This window comes from Semicossyphus pulcher, unplaced genomic scaffold, assembly GCF_022749685.1.
Source record: "Semicossyphus pulcher isolate SPU_LCO1_2020_fin unplaced genomic scaffold, fSemPul1.0.p SCAF_21, whole genome shotgun sequence".
Classification (NCBI taxonomy): domain Eukaryota; kingdom Metazoa; phylum Chordata; class Actinopteri; order Labriformes; family Labridae; genus Semicossyphus; species Semicossyphus pulcher.
The window spans coordinates 12648366-12673007 of record NW_027211695.1 but is presented as its reverse complement, the minus strand read 5'-3'; the positions used below and the strand labels follow the sequence as shown (position 1 = coordinate 12673007).

The window sequence follows — 24642 nt, the reverse complement described above, 5'->3', positions numbered from 1 at the left end:
GGGGGAACAGGGAAGCTCGGACAAACTCTTCAGCCGAAACCCAAACACAAGGAGAGTTATTGTCTTAAAATAAGAGCAGATTTTGAACATGTTAACGCATTAGATGCCGTTATACACGGAGCCGAAGAGTTTACCGACCCTGGAAGTTGTTTCAAGCGATAAAGTTGACGTTGTTTGGGTGAACTTGCTCTGGGTTGTTGTGGTGGATGTAATCGACGACGAAACAGGAGGAGGGATAATGTTGGTGCTGGTGCTGGTGTCTCGGCTTTGACCCAGCTCCATTTTCCCCTCAGACAAACATACAGAAGAAGGAAAAGTCCAGATTGCAGGAAAAAGAGGAGAAATGGCCGAAGCACGGTCAGAGGAGGAGGAGGAAAACATGATGAGGGACACCCGGGAACAAGTGGTTCGACGACAGCCCAACAGTTCCGGAGGTAAAATTGCGAAAATATTAACGTATCTCGTCTGTTTCGAAGCAAGTCCACCTGTTATCGACACATTTGATTGATTTCTGCAGGAAAAATGAGCTGTCACACGTTAACTTGTTAGTTCACAATTGGAATAAACTAAACTGAAACTATAGATGCTTAGATATCGCCTACAAAATATTTGACACAATTTTAGTGGTTTCAAATGCGTCTCAAAGTACTTTCAACTACAATAGAAACCTCGGTACTTACAGCCTTTTGTGTAAATACCTACTGCAATGGACTGGACTTAAAATGCCAGTCGTTTACTCTATAAACCTGCTAGATATAAGTTATTGCAAAGCCACAAAGTAGTGTGGAGCATGTAGAGTCTGCAAAAGAATCTAGAAGCAGCTTAGGCTTTGGGTTCTTAAATTCTTGAAATTTTGACAGAGGTTTGGTGCAGCGTTCCAAAATTAAAAGTCTATTTAGAGGAATATTTTGATACATGGTTGAACATTTATGGACATTTTAAAGCAACAATGCGCACAAATCACAGGTTCTAGATTTTCAAATGTATATATGTGGTTGTTTTGTTTTATTTTCATGATATTTGACCAAATATCTCCTGTTTTTGACTCACGATTAGACAAAACATGCTGCCAGGTGACTTTTTATACCCCAAAGTGGATTGATTTGGAGGATATTCACCAAATTGGCTCTAGTCATGTTGTGAATGGAGTTTCTTTATTTTAACTTCTTATTGCATTCCTTAAACAGCCAATAAGACGAAAGATAGAGGCGAAACTAACTGTGTGAGATGGGTGTAGCCTGCTTGAACCCAAAGCCATAAATTCTTGTATCAACATGTGTGCATGTCGCCATTTGGGTCAAAGTTTACACATGCAGGCATAAATATGCAGACGCTCACAGAAGCATTCCCAGCAGGTTGTGGTGGTGCGAGGCTGTGTCAAGACTTACAGCCATTAGTTTAATCTGCAAGTCTTTGTGTGACATTCAGGGCAGCACGGGTTATAATTTAACATGACTATCTGGGGCTGTTCTTTGTAATAGCATGTGTGTGTGTTCAAAATGCCGTCACCTACACCCTCAGGCTAAGGCAAGGTGTGCCCTTGTGGTAATTACGACACCTTTTGAAGTGATATTATGGTTCAATACCAACCAGGTGCTACAGTTAGGACTAACTGAAAGTGTGTAATGTGACTAGGTGCGTTTACTGCAGTACTTAACTTGTTTAGAAATGTAATCTACTTATACTTTTCTTTTCATGCTACCTTTCACTTCTTCGTCGCGATATTTCAGAGGGACGATGGTGACCTTCTTCTTACGTGCTTACTTTGATGCAATGGAATAAAAAGAAGGAAACAGGAAGTTAGAATTTGATGAAGAGGTGATCTTACGTGACGGTTAGTCTGACAGGGAAGTATGAGACAAACACGGCATTTATAAAAGCTGAAGAAAATTAAAAACTTCCTGAATGTGTTGCTGTGTTAGCAATTCAGGTGTCAGGTACAACATTCACCAGCTCTGTCATGTGGAAGTATGAGAAACAGAGATGTGTTATTTTTCCTCTGTGTCATCAGACAAACTCTGCAGGCCAGCTCAGCCGATCTGATGCAGTTGACGTTGACGTTGTAGCTGTGCCACGATGCAAGTGATGCAAAGGACACTTTGAAATCCTATTTGAGTGACCAGAGGCTTCATCCTGAGATGCGTCTGCAAAACCTGATGATCACATGTTAAATCACCACCAGATGTGGCTGAGATCGGATTTGCAGATGTTGCATTTCATTTTTTTCCCCGTCACGTGTATGAAATCAATCCTGACACAATGTGGATGTGACAGATTTATGCTTCCAGTTAAATGAGGCTTTTATTTCAGCTGATGTAAGTAGGGCTGCATGATTATGGCCAGAATGATAATCATGATTAACCCTGACACTTTCAGCTCCATTTTGTGCTGCATTCAGGCTCACATACAAATTTTGCATTGAACTAAGACTTAAAATCAGTTTCTGTTCTGGATGTCTGACTTGACGCTGGAGGACAGGGAGTAGCTCCTCTTGGCCTTCATACACTCCTCATGCTGCACTGTTTTTTCAACTGCATGAACAAGTTAGTTGTGTTGCTTTGCGGCGCAGCCGCAGGTTTCATGACCTCTTTGCTGATTATTGTTTCTTCTTAAAGGAGCAATTCTCCCCAAAAGCCACTGTCAATCAAAGCTGGCGTTCTCTGTAATCGATAACAGCAATAATATTAGATAATGGCGCCATAGCTGTTGTACAAACAGCTTGTGGTTTTGCCCATTCTACATTCCTACAACACCCAGCGTGCATTGCACCCCTCTCTCTGAAAGGAAGACACTGGAGTGAAATACTACCGTTTTGCTGCAGGCAATGGGTCAGAGCGGTACAGAATCCGAAATACGACGAGAATATACCGGTGGATCGTCTAAAAAAATCCTCAGGTCTTTAAGCTACATTTCAAACCTGATTTTGAACGAGACATGACATCAGAGGCTGGCGTCCTAGATTGAGGGACTTGAGTTTAGCGAGCTCCCTGGCCTCTGCCAGATGACGCGTTTTACGTAGTCTGGCGGAAGTTTTCCAGGGCCCATTGGAGAAGCAGATAGCGTCCTTCAAAGGCACAGAGCGGACCAACCATAATGGCATTAGCTCCTCATAACAGCATTATAGGACTGAGGTTGAAAATCGGTGAATTGGCCCTTTAACATCACCCGCCCGAAACCTGAAACACCTCCAAACAAGCGCTGACGAGCCGTTTCGGGGGACCAGCTCTTCATCTTCTGTTCCGGACGTTTGACTTTAGTTTCTCCGACCGTCTCTGTTGTTTACTCTTCCACTCTGAACTGCCACTGCAAGGTAGGCGCTCATCACATGACGTGCCAGCTCCCCCGAAAGTGAAGCCCAAACCCTCTCCATCGCCCCCTGGGGTTAGTTAGTTAGTTTAGGGAGCACTTGAGCAGAGTTTTCTCCAGGTGGAGCATTTTAAACGTCAATATCACCCTCAATAATGTTTATTTAATCATGGGAAGACAAAAACGTGATCGGGATTAATATTTAATTAATTGTGCAGCCCTAGATGTCAGTCACTACTGCTGTCCAAAACTAAGGAAGAAACCCACAACTGTCCCTGCTTTTAAGTCATTAATTAACACAAAGAAAGAGGCATAAAACACAGATCTGTGAGCATGTGCATCAGGGTCTCATTCAGCTGCTGCAAACTCAAGCATGCAATGGTGACAAACTGAGGTCAACAAGCTTTCTTAAAATTTGGACTTTTCTTCTGATGATGTTATTTTCGATGACACAGCTCCGGCACAACATGATCTCATTCACTGCAAAGCAAACGTGTGTTTGTGTGTTTGCGTGTTTGTGTGCAGCGTTCCAGCTCTGTAGTTCTGCTCTGGTCTCTCTGTGGATTTGAAGACAATCTGTGATTAATTTTTCTGGCATCTGCACTTTGTTGTTGCCACATGGTTTGTCTTCAGCCTCTCCCTAACTTTAAGAAATGCAGCTCAATCAAAACATTGTAAGTCACCATCTCAAGGAAATGTTTGCTCCATTTTATATTTTTTTACCTCAGAAAGATAAATGTAAGTATTAAAAGAGTGGAGATATAAACATTATTGGTTTAAAAGTAATAAGAAAGACAGAGTAGGAGGTCTAATCAAGTGTTTCCAACCTGCTTCAAAAAGACCACCACAAAGTGAAAGTTTGTTTTGCACACAGACTCATCTGTGACAGAATCAAATGTCTGTAAGTGTTAAGGCCAGTTCAGATCAATAATTCACAACAAGACTGGATGCAACTGCCAAAAGAATCATCTGACATCTGATCGTAAACGTTCTAAAACTGGGCCGTTCACATCAAAGCAACGCGACGCACACAGACACAGCTGACCGTCTCCATAGCAACGACGCACTGACATACCCCACTAGTTCTGCGTCAATACTACGTTAATACTATATAACATTAGTATTAGGCCTAGGTTACATGAATTAACTAGCTGGATTTCTGTTATAAAAAAAATTGATGACAGTGACATGCTCACAATGTTAGCTCTAACACTGATCAATAAACGTCGAAGACAGAGAGTTTGGAAAGAGAGGATCTGGAGCCGTCTTTGGCTACTGCAGCGACAGAGACAGGGTGCCTACGCCAATTTATTCTGTTTCCTGATTGGCTGAAGTGAAATTCATCATTCATTTTAAAACTGCATTTGGAGATTTGTCAAGTTAAATCTTCTGCATCTCCACGCAGCAGCTTCAGACGCTCTGCAACTAACAACTTCACACCGCTGCATTTTCTCTGTAACATTCTAAAACTGTTTTGTTGCGTTGCGAATCATTGGTCTGAACTAGGCTTTACAGCTTTCCCCCCCATCTCCCTCCTGCTGTCCATACTGAGTGTCTGCTCTCCTGTACAAACATGTTAGAGTTTCTTTATGTCGAAATACTGCCTCGCGCAGCTTTACATTAAAGCAAAGCACTGACATAGTATCAGCTTGAACTCCCCTCTCCCAATGTACATATATTACTTTAATAGTATTATGTATCAGTGCTACAAGAATGTGCTGAACATGGCAAAACTCCGACTGCCATCACAACATTTAGCCGATAGCATGGGCGATATACTATTTGGTTTTAGGAAATTGTTATGGACAATTTACAGTATTTGTCTTTATTTTATTGCCCAATAAATAATGACCCCTCCTCATTTTAGCTTTAGTTATAATATGTGGCCACCTGAAGAACGGAAGTCAAACACTGACTGTTGTTTTTACTCTTGTTTTTGCTCTGTTTTGGTCCCCACCAACTCCAATATCTGGCTATTTAGCTGCTAAATGCTGCTAAAGCCTGCAGATAACTTTGTCTGTCTGCTGTTATGTGCTGAGCAGGTTGTTTAGAGTAAATGTAGTCAAGCTTTTTTGCTGTCAACAGCTGCCTGAGTCGAGGAATCAGTTTAACGAGAGCAGTTAGAGTTAATGTGGTGGGCTATAAAAACCAAAACAATGAGCTGAAGGAAGATAAAATCTCCGTACAGATGAGAGGAACTGCAGCAAGGTAGTGGCGTTTGTTGTTTTCATGTCAAGCCTGCCGAAGCTTCATGGAACTAAAAATGTAATCCTTTCCACCTTAAGTCTCTGACTTTTAACCTTTGACCTCTCAGTGCCAAACAACAAACCCATCAGATGACTAGTGCTGAAGGAAATTTGCTGCGGTGTGCATTTGCGTGTTTGAACGCAGCTCCAGCCTCCCTGCTGCAACACAAACATCTGGAAGTGGTAAAGCTCCTGATGACTCCAGCAGAATCCCACAGCGGCCAATCACAGCCTCACTTCCTGGATGCTCTCTGCCAATCAGGAAGCTGGCCAGAGCAGACAGGCAGTCCAGTCAGAGTTTTAGAGAGTCGGGGGAAGAAGAAGAAGAAGACAGAGAAAGGAGAAATTTAGGAAAAGCAGATTAGGAAGAAAAAGAAGGAAGTCTTTTGGTCTTTGCAAACTTATCCTCAACATTTGTCAATATTGAGTTTCTGTGGAAACTTCAGGGAGCAGAGCTGACCTGGTTTTGGAAAGGAGGTAGGAAATGGAAAATTGCTCACACAGACACAAACACTGTCCAGGAACTACTTTCTCTGCCGTCTTTATTTCTCTTTTCATTGTTCAACTTTAAATGGGATGACAGGTCAGGTGAGGACGTGTTAATCCACAATCCTTCTCGTGTTTTTTTATTAGTCTTCATTATTGTTGCTCAGTTTTCATCTCTACTGTGTTTCCAAACTGTCAATCCGTGTGGGCAGGAACTGTGAATCCCCTTTCTTTGGATTTTCTTTTGATGTAGTTTCTGAAAGTTTTGCACATTTTTGTCCTTTCAAGTCTTCTTCTGTGTATTCCAAACCAACTGGAAAGATAAAATGCACCACTTCCTGTGTGGTAGAGGATTGTTTTTGCCTTTAAAAAATACATACGCATGAAGCATTACCATGGCTTTTTTGTATTTTACCCAGATTCGCTCATGTTGTCAGTGTCTAAAATGTTACAAAAGTGTTTATACTGATTTGTTCTTCAGGATCAAGTATTGAACTCCTTTTTGTTGCTTTTACAGCAGGTTTGGGTAACGTTTTTTGGCAACAGATAAAATATAAAAATAATAATCATAATTTTGGAGACACAACAAAAAAAATCAACAAAACAGCACTTGTTAGTACCTTAGTCTGGAGATCATGGCCGTATTTTACACCTTGTTTTCCCTTAAAATACGACAATTCCTCTTTGCACAGCGATTTATTGCTGAAGCACTGAAAAAAAAGAAAGACGTAAATAGAATTAATGTATTCCATGTGTACAAGATGACATAATGTGGAAAACGTAATAAAGAAGTGAAAGTTTTAGTCAAAAAGTGATGGCAAGCTAAACTGACAATGTTATCATAGAGACATAAATACTGTATCGGACAATCGGCAATAACCAAGAGGTAGGTTAGAGGTTCACATGAACTCATCAGCTTCCTGGATGTGGTCACATGAACTGCAAGGAAACCAGACTCAAAGACAAGACATGTATGTGTTTGCATATACCCATGGAAGCACTATATGCACACATGTATGCAAACACACTACAGAAGACTTAAAGCAGGGAGTTATCACTATAGTTCTCTCTGCAAAACGCCAATGGGATTTTTCTGTTGGATTTAGGATACTTGCTTGCAAAAGTTTATTTTTTTTATAAATAACCAACATTGTTATTATTTTTTAAGTGTAAATGGGACTGCTAGTAGTAAAAAGCTAAAGTTAGGCTAAAAACAAACTATACCCTGCTAGCACGACTCCAACGTTACCACCAACTAGATTCCATCACAGCCTATAATGTATAGTTTCATTTGGCCATTAGTTAACATCTGACTTTTAAAGACACTTAAAAGCTTCAATAAAAATACTGATGTATTTTATGTTGTAGAACAAAACATGGAAATGTCTTAAACTTGTCTTAACCAGAGATCTTATTCAAGGCATGCAACCAAAAACTAGAAATGTTCCTATACCGATTCTGACACCTACCTCCGTAAGTACCCCTCTGACACAAGTGCACCGAAAATATATACATTGAAAAATGCTGATTACTGACATTTAGCTTAGAGTTGTTCCAGTATTGAAACAACCAAAAACCCACTTGAAAAACTGCTAATGCTAACGAGGTTCTTGGTTTAAGGACACATCCCTGCGTCAGGAGTAACAACATGACAGGCTTTAAACTTTGCCAATCAGTCTCAAAATGACCACAAACCATGGGATTGATGGCAGGGGATCAACATGTGGAATGCCTTACCTGCAGAGCTCAAACTGGACCCTGACTGGGAGCATTTTAAACTCAATCTGAAACAGCATTTAAAGAGGGCTCTGTATTGTAGTCATGTATGATTTTGTGCTTCCTGTTTTACATTAAGTTTTATTGTAGGATATTTTGTATCCTGTATTGTTATATCTGTTTTACAGTTGAGTCTGTTTTGTACTGTCTCTTGTGCATTTGTCGTTGATTTTATGTATTTTAAAGGCCCATCTATGGATGGGCTTTGCAAATTAGCCAAGGCTATAAATGCTGTAGTGTGTGGCATCACTTGCTTCATATTCTACATACAATATATATTTTTGTATTATTATATTATATTGAGTTTTCACTGATTGTCAGCTCTGTCAGTGGCTACATTAAAGGGCTTTCAAATATTGCACGTTGGTAGGGGGTTGTTTAGACATTGTTTAGACGTTGGTGATGGACGATGGCATATTCGATCGACCTGACCCTGATTGGAACACTTGAGTTCTGATCTAAGTAAGAACTTTGCTTATATAAAATCCAAAGTTATAAAAGCCCCCTTAGATCAGCGATCAGGAGATATGCGACCAAAGAATACGTAAACAAGGCTTGGTAACTTGGTAACCTGCTTTTGATTCTGGATGCTACGGACACTAATAAGGCAGAATTTGGGACCTATGGACTTATTAACCCCAATCTGCTGTCTCTCTTTGTCTTCCCAGGTCGTCCTGACAGAAGGAAGCCAGAGCATCGTCACAGGTAAGACATTTTGCTCTTCTTCTTCTTCTTTGCCTCTCCTGGCAGCTCAGCCAAGATGAGTAACTGTTAGCAAGAACTCGTGCATGTAATGTGACCCACATGTAAAAGGAGAGTTCTGGCCAAGGAGACACAATTGATGTCGAATCCAGGTGATTTAAATGACCGTAACCTTCTTTGAAGTACTTTTGCTCTGGAAAAAATCAGTAAATCAGTGTTTCTAAAGGTGTATGACACTCGTTTCAAAGCATAACATAAGAGAAGCTACTTCTATAAAGCTGAAGTTCTCTGTTTAACTCCAGCTTGGGACTATTTTCTGCAGTTGCCTCACAGACTTGCAGGAACTTCTTTCCTCCCCTTTGGTCTTTGGGTCTGACACACTCCTGAAAGTATTTGGGAGTTTTGGCCTGTTGGCATGGCTACAAGCCGGAGAAGTCACAGGGTTTTAAGAGTGTGTGTGTGTGTGTGTGTGTGTGTGTGTGTGTGTGTGTGTGTGTGTGTGTGTGTGTGTGTTCATGAGAGAAACAGAGCGTCGGTTTGAGTGTATTCCACTTAAAAGACGGTAACAAAAGACACAGAGCTGATTGTTAGAGGATTGTGAAACATCCAAAAGCCCCTAATACGTGAACAAACAGCAGACGGTGCATATTACTCTGCAGAAAAGGGAGGAGACAAAGTTAGAAAATCAGCATGAAATCATTTTTGAGGCTGTGGTTTGGGGTAATTAAGTAAATAGTCCATTAAGCTAGCTTTGTGAGTTTACAGGCATCCTCATGAAACTTTCCCCATTGCCACATCTGGCTCTTCTTCACCTTAATTAGTGATCACCAGAAACTGACCTGCTAACAAAGGCAGCTCTGGAAAATGCTCGAGTGTAGATGTCAAATGCTAACCTCAATATAAACCTAGATAATGAGTAAGCTTTCTCCAATTTAACACTTCCTGCATCTGCTTCAAAATGAAAGCCCAAATTGGTTGTCCTTGAAGCCTTGGATTAGCTTTAACAACACAGACTTAGTCGATTTTATGCCACAGTAAAACACAGTTGCCAAAGCGGACGATGTATTGCTCGAGGTTGAATGCTGATAAACCGACAACTTCTAGAGGAATGAGACGACGTTTTTGAGAACAAACTCCTCACTTTTAGCGCTAGCTATGGCGACATTTTCCTTTGTATAAAGAGAAGCTTTGTCTTACAATGAACTACCGAAGCTCAGGGGAACTGTAGCGGCTCCATACCGTTATAACCCAATTTATAATTCACGTTTAAACATCGTCCCCATGCCTAGCTCTACTTTTAGGCCAATGTTTGGTTTGTCTGTTGTGGGCTTCTGTAAAAACATAGCAGTGCAACATGACGGACAACGTAGAAGAGACACACTTCCTTTGAGGATATAAAGCCAATACATCCCAGTAAATCGTACACACTGGTCTATTATCTCACCGCTGAGCGTGGCTGTTTATTTACTACTTGTTTCTAGTGTGCGAAGATAAAGACTTGCTGCCTTTGAAGCTGGGATTTACATCATTTGGACACACCTCGGAATGATGCAATGGTTCAAGATCAAAGGTCTCAAACGTTTGCCAAACATAGAAAAGCTACATCAGCAAAAAGGAACAGAGTTGAGAAGAAAACTTTCATAAACTACGGCCTCAAAAATGACCATTGAGTTGCATTAACACCTGAAAACTGAATCTGTTTCTTGTTTTGTCCAACGTTTTTCAGCAAACAGGGAGGATTGGAAAGGGGAGGTTTTTTCCATCAGTGTTTAAAAGTTTGGAGTGTGTGTTTGGGGTGAGTCACGAGTGTGTGTTCATGGTTAGCAGCTCTGTGGCACAAAGAGAAAGAAAGAAAGAAGCAGTCAGACACAAAGAAACAGACTTTTAGAAAAGACGGAGTGAGAGAAAGAGATACAGAAAGACGTCTGACCTCTTTCTGTCGTCTGGGTGAGTCTGGTTCTGTTGATTCCTAACCTGCCTAGCAACCACTACTTCTCTACAGACTTTGGCTCAGTTTCAGAGTCCTTGTTCTCTCTGGAGCATCTGAATATCTCTGAATCTCTTTGACAGCTGGATTGCAGACAGGTGTCCTCGTATAGGTGTTTTCAGCAGATTCTTTGCTCTAGAAGATCCTCAAAAGTAAAAATGTAAAGTAAAGAGGACCAAACCAAAGATGCAGAATCGTTTCGTTAAAGACAAAACATGTATTTATTTTTGGAAGTAGTGATCTCAGACGTGTTTGGTCCCAACGTTGACACACGAATGTAAAAATCCGCTGCCATGTGGCGTTCAATGAGTCAGAAATTCTGTTTGTGTGTCAGTGCTTTTTGGAGGGCAGCAACCAGGCATCAGCTGTGTTTTCCACACTGGACAAATGGTTATTTTAATCAGTAATGTTTGCTCGGATAATACTCGGATCAAAACTATTTATCTACAGATGTCTGTAACCATCAGTCTCTCTCTTCTGGGACGTAAAAGGGTGTGTCATCTGCGTATGTGGATATCTTCAGTTACTTCTGAGGGAAGAAAAAGTTTTTATTAGACTCTTTTTTTCTACAGTTCTGGAAAAAAGTAAGAGCCCACTCTCTTCATGTCATGGCCAGCCCAATCCAATCTTTCAGAGCTGTATGTGTAGAGGATTTTTTCATGTATAATTCTTTCTCACTTAGGAGGAATTTCCCCTTTTTAGGCTGCAAACAAGCTACATTTCTCATTGGTCATGTTTTATTTACACTGGCAGATGCATCTGGTCCCCCTCCAGTCCAAACATGTTTTATTTGACTTGGTTCAGATCAGGCCGATCACAGTTATTTTTATTAAAAAATTGGATGGGTTAAAGACTTTTGATGCGTTTTCCTAAACAACCAGGATGGCTGCCACCAATGAGAAAATGCCCGATGTAAAAATGGTGTAAAGGTGTTGTCCTTCGCGCTGCAAAAGTAATGCTGTGACCTGCATCATATGCACTTGGAAGAATGCACGTCTTGTATGATTATACAAGAGCAAATGTCATGTCTGGACCAAGCATTCACAGAGAGATGAAATGTTCAAATTAGTCTGATCCAGACTAAAGAGGGCAGGGCTGAAACGTGTTGAGTTCCAAGACTGAGGAACTTTGAGGGACGACTGAGCCCTAAATAAGAGAGAGACTTACAGAGGGGGGGGGGGGATTAGGTGGCAACAGAGGTGAAATAATGTGACTCATGTTTTCCCTTTCTTCTTACTCTCACTTTCTGCAGCCAGGGGCCTCTCTCATCCATCAGAGCAGCCATCAAGAGAAGTGAGTATTCACCCTCAAAGTCAATACAGTGATCTCCATTTGACCATGTTTGTGCAAAGTGCAGATTTACCACATAGCTTAGAAAAAGAAGAAACATGGTCATTTAATGGTCAAACAGAGATTTGCAGAAAGCCAGTCCATTTGAAAAGTGGCCTGGAAAAGTGATCTGCATGTTGACCTCTTTGTGGACTCATAAAATACAGCATGGCAAAGAAGGCGGCAACTCCCAAGACCGGAGCGACACCACACTGTTTAACCACTTGTTTGACTCCTATAATATTTAGCTTTATAATACGTTTAACTCATCACATATTCTATATAGTTTTTCAACACTTTGGAAAACTAATGGAGATGATCTTTTTCTGCATGTGTTGAGCTACATTTACAGGCACTTTTCTCCATTAAACTGTTGCTAACGTGCCTATGGGTTTAGATACAGCTTTGGAAATTCTGCCAACAACTTCACTGTAGACTCTGCAGCATGTTCTTTCTCCTCCCAGAATCTACATGATCCTTACATTAAATGAAATACTAAAAAAACTACATTCTTGCAACATGCTTTTGTGATTACAAATGCACGAGAGAGTGAAAACACTCCTTCTTTATAAACAGATGTGTTTCTGCAGTGTGTCTTTGATGAGTTGCTGTCTGCCTTACTGCAGGATTTCTCTGCTTTGTTACGATTTTTTATGTTTAACGGGTTTCCGTTTTGTCCGTCAGCCTCCAACAGGTCGACATCTCTGTCCGAGGCGTCCAGAGACAGAGACAGAGAGCGAGACAGGGACAGAGAGAGAGACAGGAGGTAAGACGCTGCTTTTATGATGTTTCATCAGAAATCTTCCTTCGCTGCAGGTATCGAACAAGTAATCAAACAAATGTGTTCAGAAATCTTTGGAAAAACAAGTTTAATGTTTGTGCTCTATTTAATTTATTTGTCGAGTCAGAAAAAGAGGGATTAGTTTCAGTCAACAGATGAGCGTTATCGTTTGTGTTTACAGTAAATACGCTTCATGACAGGAGTTTTACACGACACATTAACCTACTTGTAATTATTCATATTTAGGTCACAGTGCTTTCTCGTGCGCACCTGAATATCTGCAGACTGTCTGCAAAAAAGAGTATGCAAACACTATTTCTTGTGTTTCTGCCATGATTTGCTTTAAGGATGTCTCCAATATCTTACACATTTTCTCCACATAATCTCTTATAGTTTAGTTATTATAATTAAAAATAAAAGTTGTAAAATTGCTTGCTGGAAGTTGTTTGGCTTTTCCTTTCAAAGTTAAAAACACGTCTCCCATTAGTCCCTCTGTGGTTAAACTGCACCTGCGTGCGTCAGTCCCTGTCTCTCTCTGTTGCTGACTTCCTGTTGTCTGGACATTTTGCTAGGCGACCAGAGATCACCATCCTGTCAGCGGAGCCGCTGGCCTCCACATCCTGGTTCCCTGGGGCTTCAGGAGGATTCCCACCTCCCCCTCCTCCTGCTGCACAGATCTGGGGACCCACAATCCCTCCATCCATACAGGTAGCCCTGTCTGCCAAGTAATTAAAGGGCTTATATTTGTTTTTTAACCAACATTAAACAGATATTCAGTTGTAATATATGTTTCTCCTCCTCAGCCTCCTCCTTCCTATGAGGAGGTGATCAGGGAGAAGACACAGGAGCAGGTTCTCCTTCCTTCTTCTTCCTCCAGCCTCCCCTCGTCCTCATCGCGTCCAGTTTCCTCGACAACCATCGCCACACAGACTGATCCCGGATCTGCTCCCGAGCCTCAGGACTCGCAGGGTGAGAGGAAGTTAGAATCTTTTATTTCTCATTTTTCTTTTTTATATTTGTGTGAAATTAATCTGTGTTTGTTGCAGTGAGGAGACCAGTGAGACCTCCACGACCGCGTGTCCCCATCCTTCCAAAACCGTCCAACTTTGATGACATCACCACCACCAGCCAGTCAGCGCCCACCTCCATTAACAGTGTGGTACCAAACACACACACTGAGGTTGCCGCTCACACACACTGCTGCGAACTCCTCACTGAGCTTTGTTCACCTTTGACCTCAACCTCTGGAGCTCAAACCGACCAATGGGATCAGTCGTTAGCTCCTGTTGACTTGGCAACTCCTTCTAACATTTCCTCTCACGTCCTGTTGGAGCGACCCAGGCCACGCCCACGCACCAGACTCAGTGTACAGCCAATCAGCAGCGAGGTCAAAGTTCAGACTTTGGTGAAACTGCGTGAGGACGGGTTGGCGACGCTAGCTGCGCGCACCGGAGAAAACACTTCTAGCCAGGGCGTGAGTCAGGGGAAGTACCTTCAGGAGCTGCTTGAGGCCTTCAGTGCAGACGACTGGGGTTTCCCTGATCGCCGCAGCGACAGCAGCGGCAACAGCCAATCGGAGAGCGAGGAGGGAGACGACGACGAGGAGGACATGGCGACACTTAAAGCTAGGATACAGGCGTTCGAGCAGCAGCAGCAGCAGGCGGCTGATGGAAGCTGTGGAGATGCTAACAACAAAGACTTAATCGACACCAAGAAACCTGAACCTCGGCCACGCCCTCGTCTTCAACCAACCAAATCTGCCCCTCCTACCGTCGCCCCGAAGCCTAAGAACTTTTCACAAGCCCCAAAACCATCCACCAAAGTATTCTGGGAAGATGACGGTTCGGCAGCAGACTTATTTAGCATCGACACTTTGAAAAAAACTGAAACTCCATCTACAGAGTCAAACCCTGTACCTCAAACTGCTGCAGAACCAGCACCTTCTTGTTCCCTGAAATCTGCCCCAGCTTTGATTCCCCAGCCCTGCAAAACCACTGAAAAACCATTAATAACACCAAAACCACAGACTGCTGCGGAATCCCTCCTGGCTGGAACCCCTGTCCCGGCTCCCAGGCCCCCTCCACCCAAACTCAACCACTCTGTCAGTGACACCAAACCTCCGCCCAGACCTGCAGTCGCCCCCAGGGCCAGCGTAGGAGCTCCACACCAGGATAAGAGCACCACAGCTGGGCACACCACCCCGACTCTGCCCCCGAGGCCATCGGTGGAGGTTAGTGGTGGAGCACCGACAGAGACTGGAAGTGAGGAGACAAAGGACACTACGATCCAAACTGGTGAGTGTTAATCTACTCAATGACATTATTTTTAAAGGTGCAGTAACCTTTACTGACCCCTACAAGCAGCTAGTAGGAACTGCAAGAACACATTGTTTTGTAACAACATTTATGGGAAGGCTTGACTCAAGCTGGATGCACTCGAATTGATGTGCTGAAATGTCACTTAAATGATGACATGAGTGAAAAGTGTTGATGCCGACAGTTTAAACACACTCCACTGTTTACCCTGAAACCTCTCTCTGTGACGTCAGAGCCTCCATGCTCCAACGCCTGAACAGTTTCATTGTAAACTGAGACTAAACAACATCTCACACGATATAGTGGTTGGAGGACTCTTCCCCTCTGCCTCTAATGTGACGGATTTCAGTATTTAATGTACAATAAGCCTCATATCTCGTTAAATTTAAACTTGACAATAACTTGAAGGGAACTTACACACATAAACATATTTTTATGGTCCCAGAATAAGTCCTAATCTCCATTTTAGCATTTCGGAAAGTCCACAAATTGCATGTAATAGCCCCAGTAATTAAGTAGAGCATCAATCAAATACTGGAAGTATTGAAACTGTAGTTATACTTTTGAAAACTAATAATTTTGCCATTTTCATGGTCAAGTAATGAAAATTATGACATCTGCTAGCGTCATTCTATACCCGGTATTTGGATCTGTTGAACACTGTTCGTATGTACCTTTTTTTTCTTGCAGCACACTGGCAGTTGCTGGTTTACTGCTGGCTCGATCATAAAGTTTGTTTGTGTTATTGTTTGATTTTGGTGTTATAAATGCTTAGTTTGGATTACACACAATATTTGTGTAACAAATGGAGTCTGGTAGCTTTGAAGAGAGCGAATATAAGTTGTGTCTGGTTAAAAAATGGTTTAAAAAGTTTGATGATTTCAGCAATTTAAATGTGAAGTTTGGATCCCACACAAGATTTATGTAACACACGTCGGTAGAAGGGCAACTCTCATGTTCTATGAAGTAAAAATGCTTCTTTTTTCAATGGAGTCTGGTGGGTTTGAAGAGAGTGATGCAGCAGCTGTTTTTGATGAAAAAAGGTTAAACAAACTTTGGTGACTTTGCTGTTTTAATAGTTTAAATCAAACATAGTTATTGTGTTGCATACAATAAGTAGACAAGCAACTTCCATGTTCTGCGAGGTAAAGATGCTTTTCTTTTCAATGGAGTCTGGTGGGTTAGAAGAGAGTGATGTAACAGTTGTTTGTGGTTTAAAAAATGTAAGAATTTTGGTGACTTTGGTGTGTTAATAGTTAGTTTAAATCACACATAATAATTGTGTAACATACAATAATTAAAAAACAAACAAACCAGCAAATCAAGATAAAGGTAGACAAGCAACTCCCATGTTCTGCGAGGTAAAAAGGCTTCTTTTTTCAATGGAGTCCGGTGGGTTAGAAGAGAGCGATGTAACAGTTGTTTGTGGTTAAAAACATAAGGTTTAAAAACTTTGTTGACTTTGCTATTTTAAATGGTCAGTTTGGAAACAATCCAATATTTGTGTAACACTCGATAATAAAAAGAAACCTAACAGATAAAGTCAGCAGAAGACCAGCAACTCCCATGCCCTGCAATGTAAAATCACTGTTTTCTTCAATGGAGTATGGTGGGTTTGAAGAGAGCGATGTAACAGTTGGTTTTCATGATAAAAAGGTTTAAAAACTTTGGTTACTTTGGTGTTTTGCAGTGTTGGTTTGAATCGCGAATCATTATCATGTTACATACAATAATTTAAAAGACAAAACAGCCAATCAAGGCAAAGGTAGACAATCGACTCCCATGTTCTGCAAGGTAAAAATGCTTCTTTTTTTCCATGGAGTCTGGTGGGTTTGAAGAGAGCGATGTAGCAGCTGTTTCTTGCCCCAAAAAAGGCAAAAAAAAACTAGAATTGGCCTTTATGCCTGTAATATTTAGTCAGGTCTGAATCTAACTAAACTTTATGTAAGTGGATTTTCTTTCTTAATTTCTTTGTTGTTGTTTTTTCTTATTGTTGTTTCAGTGAAAGCAGGAAGTGGTCGTCCAGACATCCCGACCAAACCAGCAGCACTGACTTCACTGCGCAGAGCCAGTGGTAAGAGAGAGAGAGAGAGTGTGTGTGTGTGTTAGAAGCTTAATGTAAATTCAGTACAATAGTGTGAGTGTTAGAGAGCTTAGAGACACAAATCGTGCTCATTATGCTGCAGAAATATGCAAACATGAGGAGAGATTTTATGTTGTGTGTGTGTGTGTGGGGGGGGTACTTTATTCAATCCAAAGCTTGTGAAAGAAAAATGCTGTGATTGTGCAAGAAGAAAAATGCCTCCACTGTTAGAGCTGTGTGAGATGTACACATACTGTATGTGTGTGTGTTTGTGCTGTTTTCAGTGAAGCCATAGAATCACATTATGCAACCATTCAGGCCTTCTCAGCTACACAAACCTGTGTAAACAGGAAGCTAGTTAAGAGTGTTTTTATCCGGTTTATTTCCCTCAAATAGTCATAAACTCAGACAATGTTTTTTGGCTGGTGACACAACTGTTATGCAACTATTATGCTGCAAGGACACAGTGTTTCCCTGTAGACAATGTGTGCAAAAGTTACCTGTATGACCCGCATTAACACTTCTTGTCAAACCCAAAACAAAACAAAAGTAGGTCACAAGTATGTAGGTCATCACTGTTTCTTCTGTTAGCCTAATATGCTAACTGCTAATCAGTGTTTAGCATCATGTAATACATGTTGGATGTTTGGACCAATAGTTGGACAAACTAAGGGATTTGAAGACGTCACTTTAGGATCTTGGAAGCACATCTTTTAAGGCTCGTTGTTAGTTGCAGCCTTAGTTTGAATGTGTTGTATGAATAGCGCACTCGACTCGTATCTGTTCTTCTCCTCCAGCTCCAAATCTGGCGCCCAAACCCACCGGAGCCTCACCACCGCCTCCAGATCCAAACCCAGTCCCACCCAAACCTACAGCTGCTGCTCCAGCCACGGCCCCCAAACCTGCAGGACCGACTCCAGGCCTCAAACCACCAACCCTGGCTCCTGCTCCGGCCATGAGGAAAGGCCCCGTAATCCAGACCAAACCAGAAACCAACACTCCAAACCCAAACCCATCTGATCCTCCTCTCCCTCCACGGTAAGAATGAGTCAATCATGTATATCAAAAATGATAATTTATGTTGAATTATGCCTCTCAGTATTGTGTTTTATATCAGAAAGTACTCTTTGTTTTATTTTGAAAAGCACTTTATTTATCCTGTTTAATGCAATAAATCTTGTTCTCTCCAGGCCTTCAAGTGTGAAGCTCCTCCCCCTTCGTCCTCCACCAATCAAATCCAACCCTGGGCGACCGCCTCCTCCTTCTATCAACTCAACTTCTTCCTCCACCCAGATGGCTCCTCCTTCTTCCAAAACTTGCCCCGCCCCCTCTGTTTCCACATCCAGCCAGTCTTTGCCTTCACAAACCCCGCCCACTCCTTCTGTATCGGCCAATCAAAAGGCTTCAAAGAGAGGACCACCTCTGCCGCCCCGCCCTAAACCTGGACACCCTCTCTATAGCAGCTACGTGGTATGCACACACACACACACACACACACACACACACACACACACACACACAAAATACGGCCGAAGATTTGAGTTCTAATGTGTGTAACTCCTCAGAAACAGGAAGTGCTGATCGTCTTGGACGACCCAATTCCCTCAGAGCCTCCGTCAGGTGAAGGGCAGAGTCAAAGCGCAGTCATCCCACTCATTAACCCCTCACAGTGTCTCCTGGATCTGGACACCCAACTGGAGCCGGTTCCAGATCAGGACAGCCAATCAAAACCTGCCCTGGAGGACCTCAACCTATCAGACTCCCAGGTATATGACCAGCTAGCTAAACATAGTCTGTTTCTATGTAACGTAAAGTATTGTGTTATATAAAGTATTAAAGTACATAGAAGTAGCCTGAACCTGAGATGTTAGCTAGCTTAAAACGACTTTCTTTAACTCTACTTCCTTTCAATTTTTTTTATAAAGTGTGAAAGTTTACAACAGTTTTGTTTCCCTTCGTCGTCTAGTCCATTCTTCCTGTGCAGCCCACTGAGCAGAAAGAACAGCTGGACCCTCCTCCTGTCAGGTCAGACACACGTAACAAACTGCATACCAAACCTCCATCTGAAAACAGACCATTTTAAGAAGAATACATTTCTTTATCGTGCGTTTGATTTTTCAGCGGCCCTCGGTGTGTCGCCTTGTTCGATTACGAGGGGGAGGAGGAGGACGAGCTCACCTTCTCTCAGGGTGACGTCATAGCCCTCTTGGAGCTCATTGGACAGGAGTGGGGGCGGGGCCAAATCCACGGACGAATCGGGATTTTCCCGCTGAGCTTCGCTGAGGTGGTGGAGCCGCCGCCACAGCAGGAGGAAGCAACCAAACCTACATCAATGGACACAACGGAGACGGAGAAAACTGGTGAGTTCCTTTCTACATTATTTGATGGATTTAATTTCATGGTAGAAAATAATATATAACTAATAATGAAGTCTAATAAAGTAATTTTTGTTGTAGTCCTCCAAAATGCAGCAATTAGAGGTCTTTACAGGTGCAAAATGACAGAGCCAAGCCCAAACGGACGAGATAAGCCTTACCTGGTTTTGCAGGCGGTATTTCAGACCCAACCAGTCGATGTCCGAGAGGAGAGAATCCTGGAAGACCTGACTACTCTAGGATATAAGCTAGAAAATCTAGCTATAAAGTGTTAAAATATCCGATTTAACACAGTTCTGACCCTTCTTCCTGTTTCTAATGTTTAACCATGTTTCAGATATCCATTATTATTTTATTTATTTTATTTTTGTTTGGTAGTTTCTTCATTATTCACTTTAAAAACCACCTTTAAGGACCCAAATTAAGTTGATGTTGTTGTTTCTACAGCACCAACGAGCTCACAGGACCCTGAGTCAGAGGTGAGTGTGTGTTTACAATATTTTTTATAAATTGCATTGATAATTCTATTTATTGTGCATAGTTAATCCTCTGTTAAATCTGTGTGTGTGTTTGTTTTTGTGTGTGTGTGTGTGTTTAGGTTAAAGAGTGGGCTGTGGCTCTGTTCGACTTCCCCGGTCAGACTGCAGATGATCTGTCCTTCCACAAGGGGGAACTCATCCAGGTTACAGAGCACATCGACGCTGAGTGGAGGAGAGGAAGGCTGGAAGGGAGGGAGGGGCTTTACCCTGCTGCCTTCGCACAGACCTGCCAGGGTACAATACACACACACACTAAAAATACCCACACATAGCGTAATCAAGTATAAAATATTTTTTCTTTATGACATTAATGTTTCCAAAAAGAATTTTAGAGTAGTAGTGCTTCCTGGACCCAAACAATTAAAATAATGACTTTATTTATGTTGCAGCTTTTTAAACAGAGTTCTCTAACAAAGAAAACAAAAGCAGGACACAAAACCCAGAACCTGAATCACAAAAACTATACTCTGTGACACTAAATCTTTGACTTGTCCTGTGATTTTTATGTATTAATATTTTATTTGGACATTTTTAATGTTGAATATCTGCAACTGATTTGCATTAGCTTCTTTTACACTGCCAGTTCAAGGCGGGATTATTACAGAGGCAGTATTGTGGGGCAGGGGGAACAACAGTATGTGAAGCACGTGCTGTTTGTTTACACCTCATGCACGTTTAGCTTCTGCTACCCTGCTGCAACCCTGGGGCGTTGCTTGGTCCATGTTAAATGACAAAGGCTGTGTGTTTTGTTTGGCTGCTGAGGTCTCTAACCACAACTTCCTCTTCCTGCTTGCAGCTCAGCCAATCACAGGCCAACAGTCAGTGCTCAAAGGCGTGGCCAAGTTTGACTTCACAGCAGAGGGCGAGGACGAGCTCACACTTAAGGTGTGTGTGTTTTTGGGCTTGAGGAAGTTTTGATTTAAAGCACAGAGAACATGCTTGTTTATGTCAAATGTATATTTATTTATTTATTTATGGGTGTCTGACCCACTCTGCTCATGTGCGTAGTTATTCCTGCCTGATTTTAAAACTTTATTAACAATACAATGCATTTGAAGAAAAGATAAATAAATGAAGTAATCAGAAAACACGAGCAGAAAAATAATCGTCCATATGAAAAGATACATAATATAGAAATTACAGAGAGGAAAATAAATAACATTTTAAAATAAAAACCTAATAGTTGACAATTTTGCCTTCTTCCTGCAGGTTGGTGACATCATAACGCAGGTGGAGCCTGTGGACGAGCAGTGGATTCTGGGAGTTGTAGGTGGGAAGCGTGGGATTGTGCCTAAAAACTACATTTCACTTCTCTGATGAGGAAATCCAAGAAATCACTTTAAGGGGATTTTATTTCAGCCGCTCTCTTTGAACAGGTCGGTAGGTTTTGAACTTTGGCAACCGCGCATCAGGGCTGCTTCTGTACACCTGGACACGCGCATGAAACCTGGTCCATGCTTTTATGAAACACAAGCAGCCTGGTCGGATTTTATTTGCAGATTTGTGACTAAATTGGGGAAACAGGAACTCCTGAAGATCGACAACTCTTACGTAAAGACGCTTTAGAGACCGAGGCTTTGCTCTGCTTGCTATTGCAATGAGGACCAAGAGGGGGATGGACCTCTGCTGCCTTAATGACTGATTGATACATTTTCAACTCACCTAGATTGACTTCCTGGACTGGATTAGACCAACTGTAGTCCTGACAAACAAGTGGATTCTCTCCTGACATCCAACCCTGCAGCTCCTGCAGCTCCGCGCTTGCTTTAATGTTAAATCTGTTAGACGACGTAAGCTATTTTTGTGTCTGATTTCAGATGACTGGTTGAACTTGCAGTATTGGAAGTCAGTAATCAGAATTAAAGTAACATTTATCTTTTAACATAACATACAATGAAGAACATATTCTCCTCCAGAGTCAAGGGAGATTAGAAAACAAGAATAATATGGCGCGTTACGTTGAAAGACTGCTGGTTTTTAACAGTAATATTAAAGCGACAGACGTCAAGATAAGTGTGAGCTGCAGGCAGGAAGTTGGCGCCATCTGAGGGTAAAACCGGCTTGTGTTGTTGTGTGAAGCCTGGAGGTGTTTTCCTAACTGTTTTTTGACTTGTAGCATCACGTTAGAGAGAAACTGTAGGACTAAATCTTAGTCAGAATGTTCTGTTTTATGACACTGTAGCTATTTATAGAAATGAAATTTTTGTTGCACATATTTTCGTTAAAAATAAGGCTTTTAAAAAGTTTTACATTCCCTGAGATTTGAAGCTCAAACCGGATCACTTCACATGAAGAACACTAAAGGCAGATTTTCATCTGTGATCTAGAAATTGGTTTAAATCACTGCTGATCATTTTCTAAGCTGCATAACTCCTCATGCCTCATGCTTGATCCTGATAAAGGTAACATAGACATTAATGTTTGATAAATGAAGCGTGATGTACTGAAGAAGTCATTTGCAATAAGTCATTTGCAATAAGTTTTTATTCTGGAAAATGTTTGGCAGTAATTTCAATTAAACCAAATTTCTATTAAACAGATTAAAACATGCAAGAAACCTTGACACTAAAAACAAGCAGCTGAAGAGATATCACTACAATAACTACAAGCTTTCATAATAAACACATTTTTAACTGTCATATGAAGATATTAGTAAAAGCATAACAAAGGAGTCTTGCTATTTGTAGATATCGTGGTAGAACATATTTATTGTTTATAGTATTTGGCACTAAATCTTAGATATGAAGCAGAAACTGCTATAACCGTACCGCAGCGTATTAGGGCCATTGTGGAACAAACAAACTGAGTCGGAGGTGAAGATTAATATTCAGAGAAAAACTCAAAAATTCCAAGATTAAAGTCGTAAATTTGCCTGAAAAAAAGGTAAATTTATGAGATTATCAAGTCATAAATAAGTTTGTTTGTTTACAGGAGTGTTGAAAGTAGTTCTGTGTATGTTTTGTCTGTAATGCAGGTTTGTTTCCTGTTAGTAGGCATCATGAGGTCATAGGGTAACTTCCATGTGTGAGGGTAACCGCTGGGGCAAATGGGGAGCATAGAAACGTGTGTTTCTGCAGCAGAGTGTCAGTCTTTCACCTCTATGAAGTCTGCTTCTTGTGTGCAGAGAAAACTAAATATGCTCCGAGCTCCGTGCCATGCACGCCTGTGTGAGCAGCAGAGCCAACAGGGCAGAGAAGAGACACGGGTGAACTGAGATTACGACTTTAATCTTGGAATTGGTTTTTTTTTCTGGCAAATTTACAATTTTTATCGCTGATTTTTTCAGGTTTTGTCTGGATAATTTACAGCTCTAATCTCGGATCTTTTTTTCTCTTAATTCTTTTTTTTTTCCACAATGGCCCTAACACACAGTCGTAATGATGGCGACGCATTACAGAACAAAGAAGCCACATTGGTCGATGTTTGATCTCCAGAAGTTAAACATTATTATAAGATATTTTTGCACCTTGCTGCGCCGTTCCAACAACAAGTGTTTTATCTACAACATAATCACCTATTTCTTGTCGCAGTGACTCTTTATAGATGCAGAACACGTTCTGTAGTATTTGTATATGTACTGTACTTCCATAAGTGTTCTTTAAATGGTTCCTTTGTTAAAACATCTCAAAAACTGCATCTCACGCTTCACATTTCCAGAGTCGTACTCATAAACTGTGCTTTTTTAAGATAAAACATGGGAGAGTTTCTCTACATGTGCTGTCAGCAAATCAGCAGTGATGATGATAAATTCCTCTCATTAAATTTATATTTTAGTTGTTTTTCTGATGACTATGTCCAGCGGTTTGCTGACTTTAGCGCCGCTTAAAAGTTGAAATTGGATGTTTGTTTTTTTGTTTTTTCTGGTTTCGACACGATTTATCGTCATCACGACTAATTTGTCAGCAGCTCGTCAAAGAGAAAATGTGGCGTCTGTAACCGATTAGACTCTGTACATATGTACTGACTGTAACACTAGTTTTTGTGTTGGGAGAAAGAGATACAATGAAAGAGATTTATAAATTGCTTTTGAGAGATATTTTATGTATAACCGAACATTCCGACTTTTTAATACAAATAAAACTTTGAGACATTTCAGTAATAGTTCAATTCCTTTTTTTTCAGAGATTGTTAAATACTGCTAAAGTTGTATTTAGACTGATTATGTCTGTGAAGGTTCTCAGTCATCCAGGTCATGGTAACTCTAAGCTATAATCCAAAAGGCAGCTGGACTTGGTTGAAGTTCTTGAAGACTTTTCACCTCTCATCCGAAAGGCTTCTTCAGCTCTAAAGTGACTGGTGGACGGAGCCAGAAATATAAGCCTCTGTAGGTCATTAGTATGCTAATAGATGTGTAATCAGGGGTGAGTCGTTAGCCTGAGCTGTTGACCGAGTGTCACTGAGAGTCGCTAGTACCCTCTGGAGTTGATGGGTCGTTAGGTTGTAGGACTCAGGATCATGTGAGCCCAACGACCAACGTTGAAGCCTTTCGGATGAGTCCAGTTGCCTTTTGGATTAAAGCTCCTGTGAGGAGTTTTTTGGTGGTTATGAAACAGATTGAAATTAATACTGCTGCGTCTATATGACCTACAGAAGTAAGCAAGACCAATGGTGACAAGATTGATTATTTCTCGGTTGATTTTTTCAATGCCAGTAACTGCTGCCGCGGAGTCGGCGTCAGACACGGAGATTGACAGCACAATGTTGACATGTAGCACAG

At 41.4% G+C, this 24642-nt stretch overlaps 1 protein-coding gene across 1 annotated transcript; it reads left to right on the top strand.

Annotated features, from left to right (window-relative positions):
- On the top strand, window positions 1-24011 carry LOC138601018 (SH3 domain-containing protein 19-like). Its single transcript, XM_069672589.1, has 17 exons — window positions 1-434; window positions 8483-8519; window positions 11756-11796; window positions 12517-12598; window positions 13186-13321; window positions 13417-13582; window positions 13660-14907; window positions 16931-17002; window positions 17809-18049; window positions 18202-18481; window positions 18577-18777; window positions 18978-19036; window positions 19133-19371; window positions 19834-19865; window positions 19985-20159; window positions 20722-20810; window positions 21135-24011. Exons 1-17 carry the CDS (start codon window positions 344-346, stop codon window positions 21240-21242), a joined length of 3297 nt encoding a protein of 1098 aa, XP_069528690.1. The 5' UTR covers window positions 1-343; the 3' UTR covers window positions 21243-24011.
- Window positions 24012-24642: the final 631 nt, after the last annotated feature.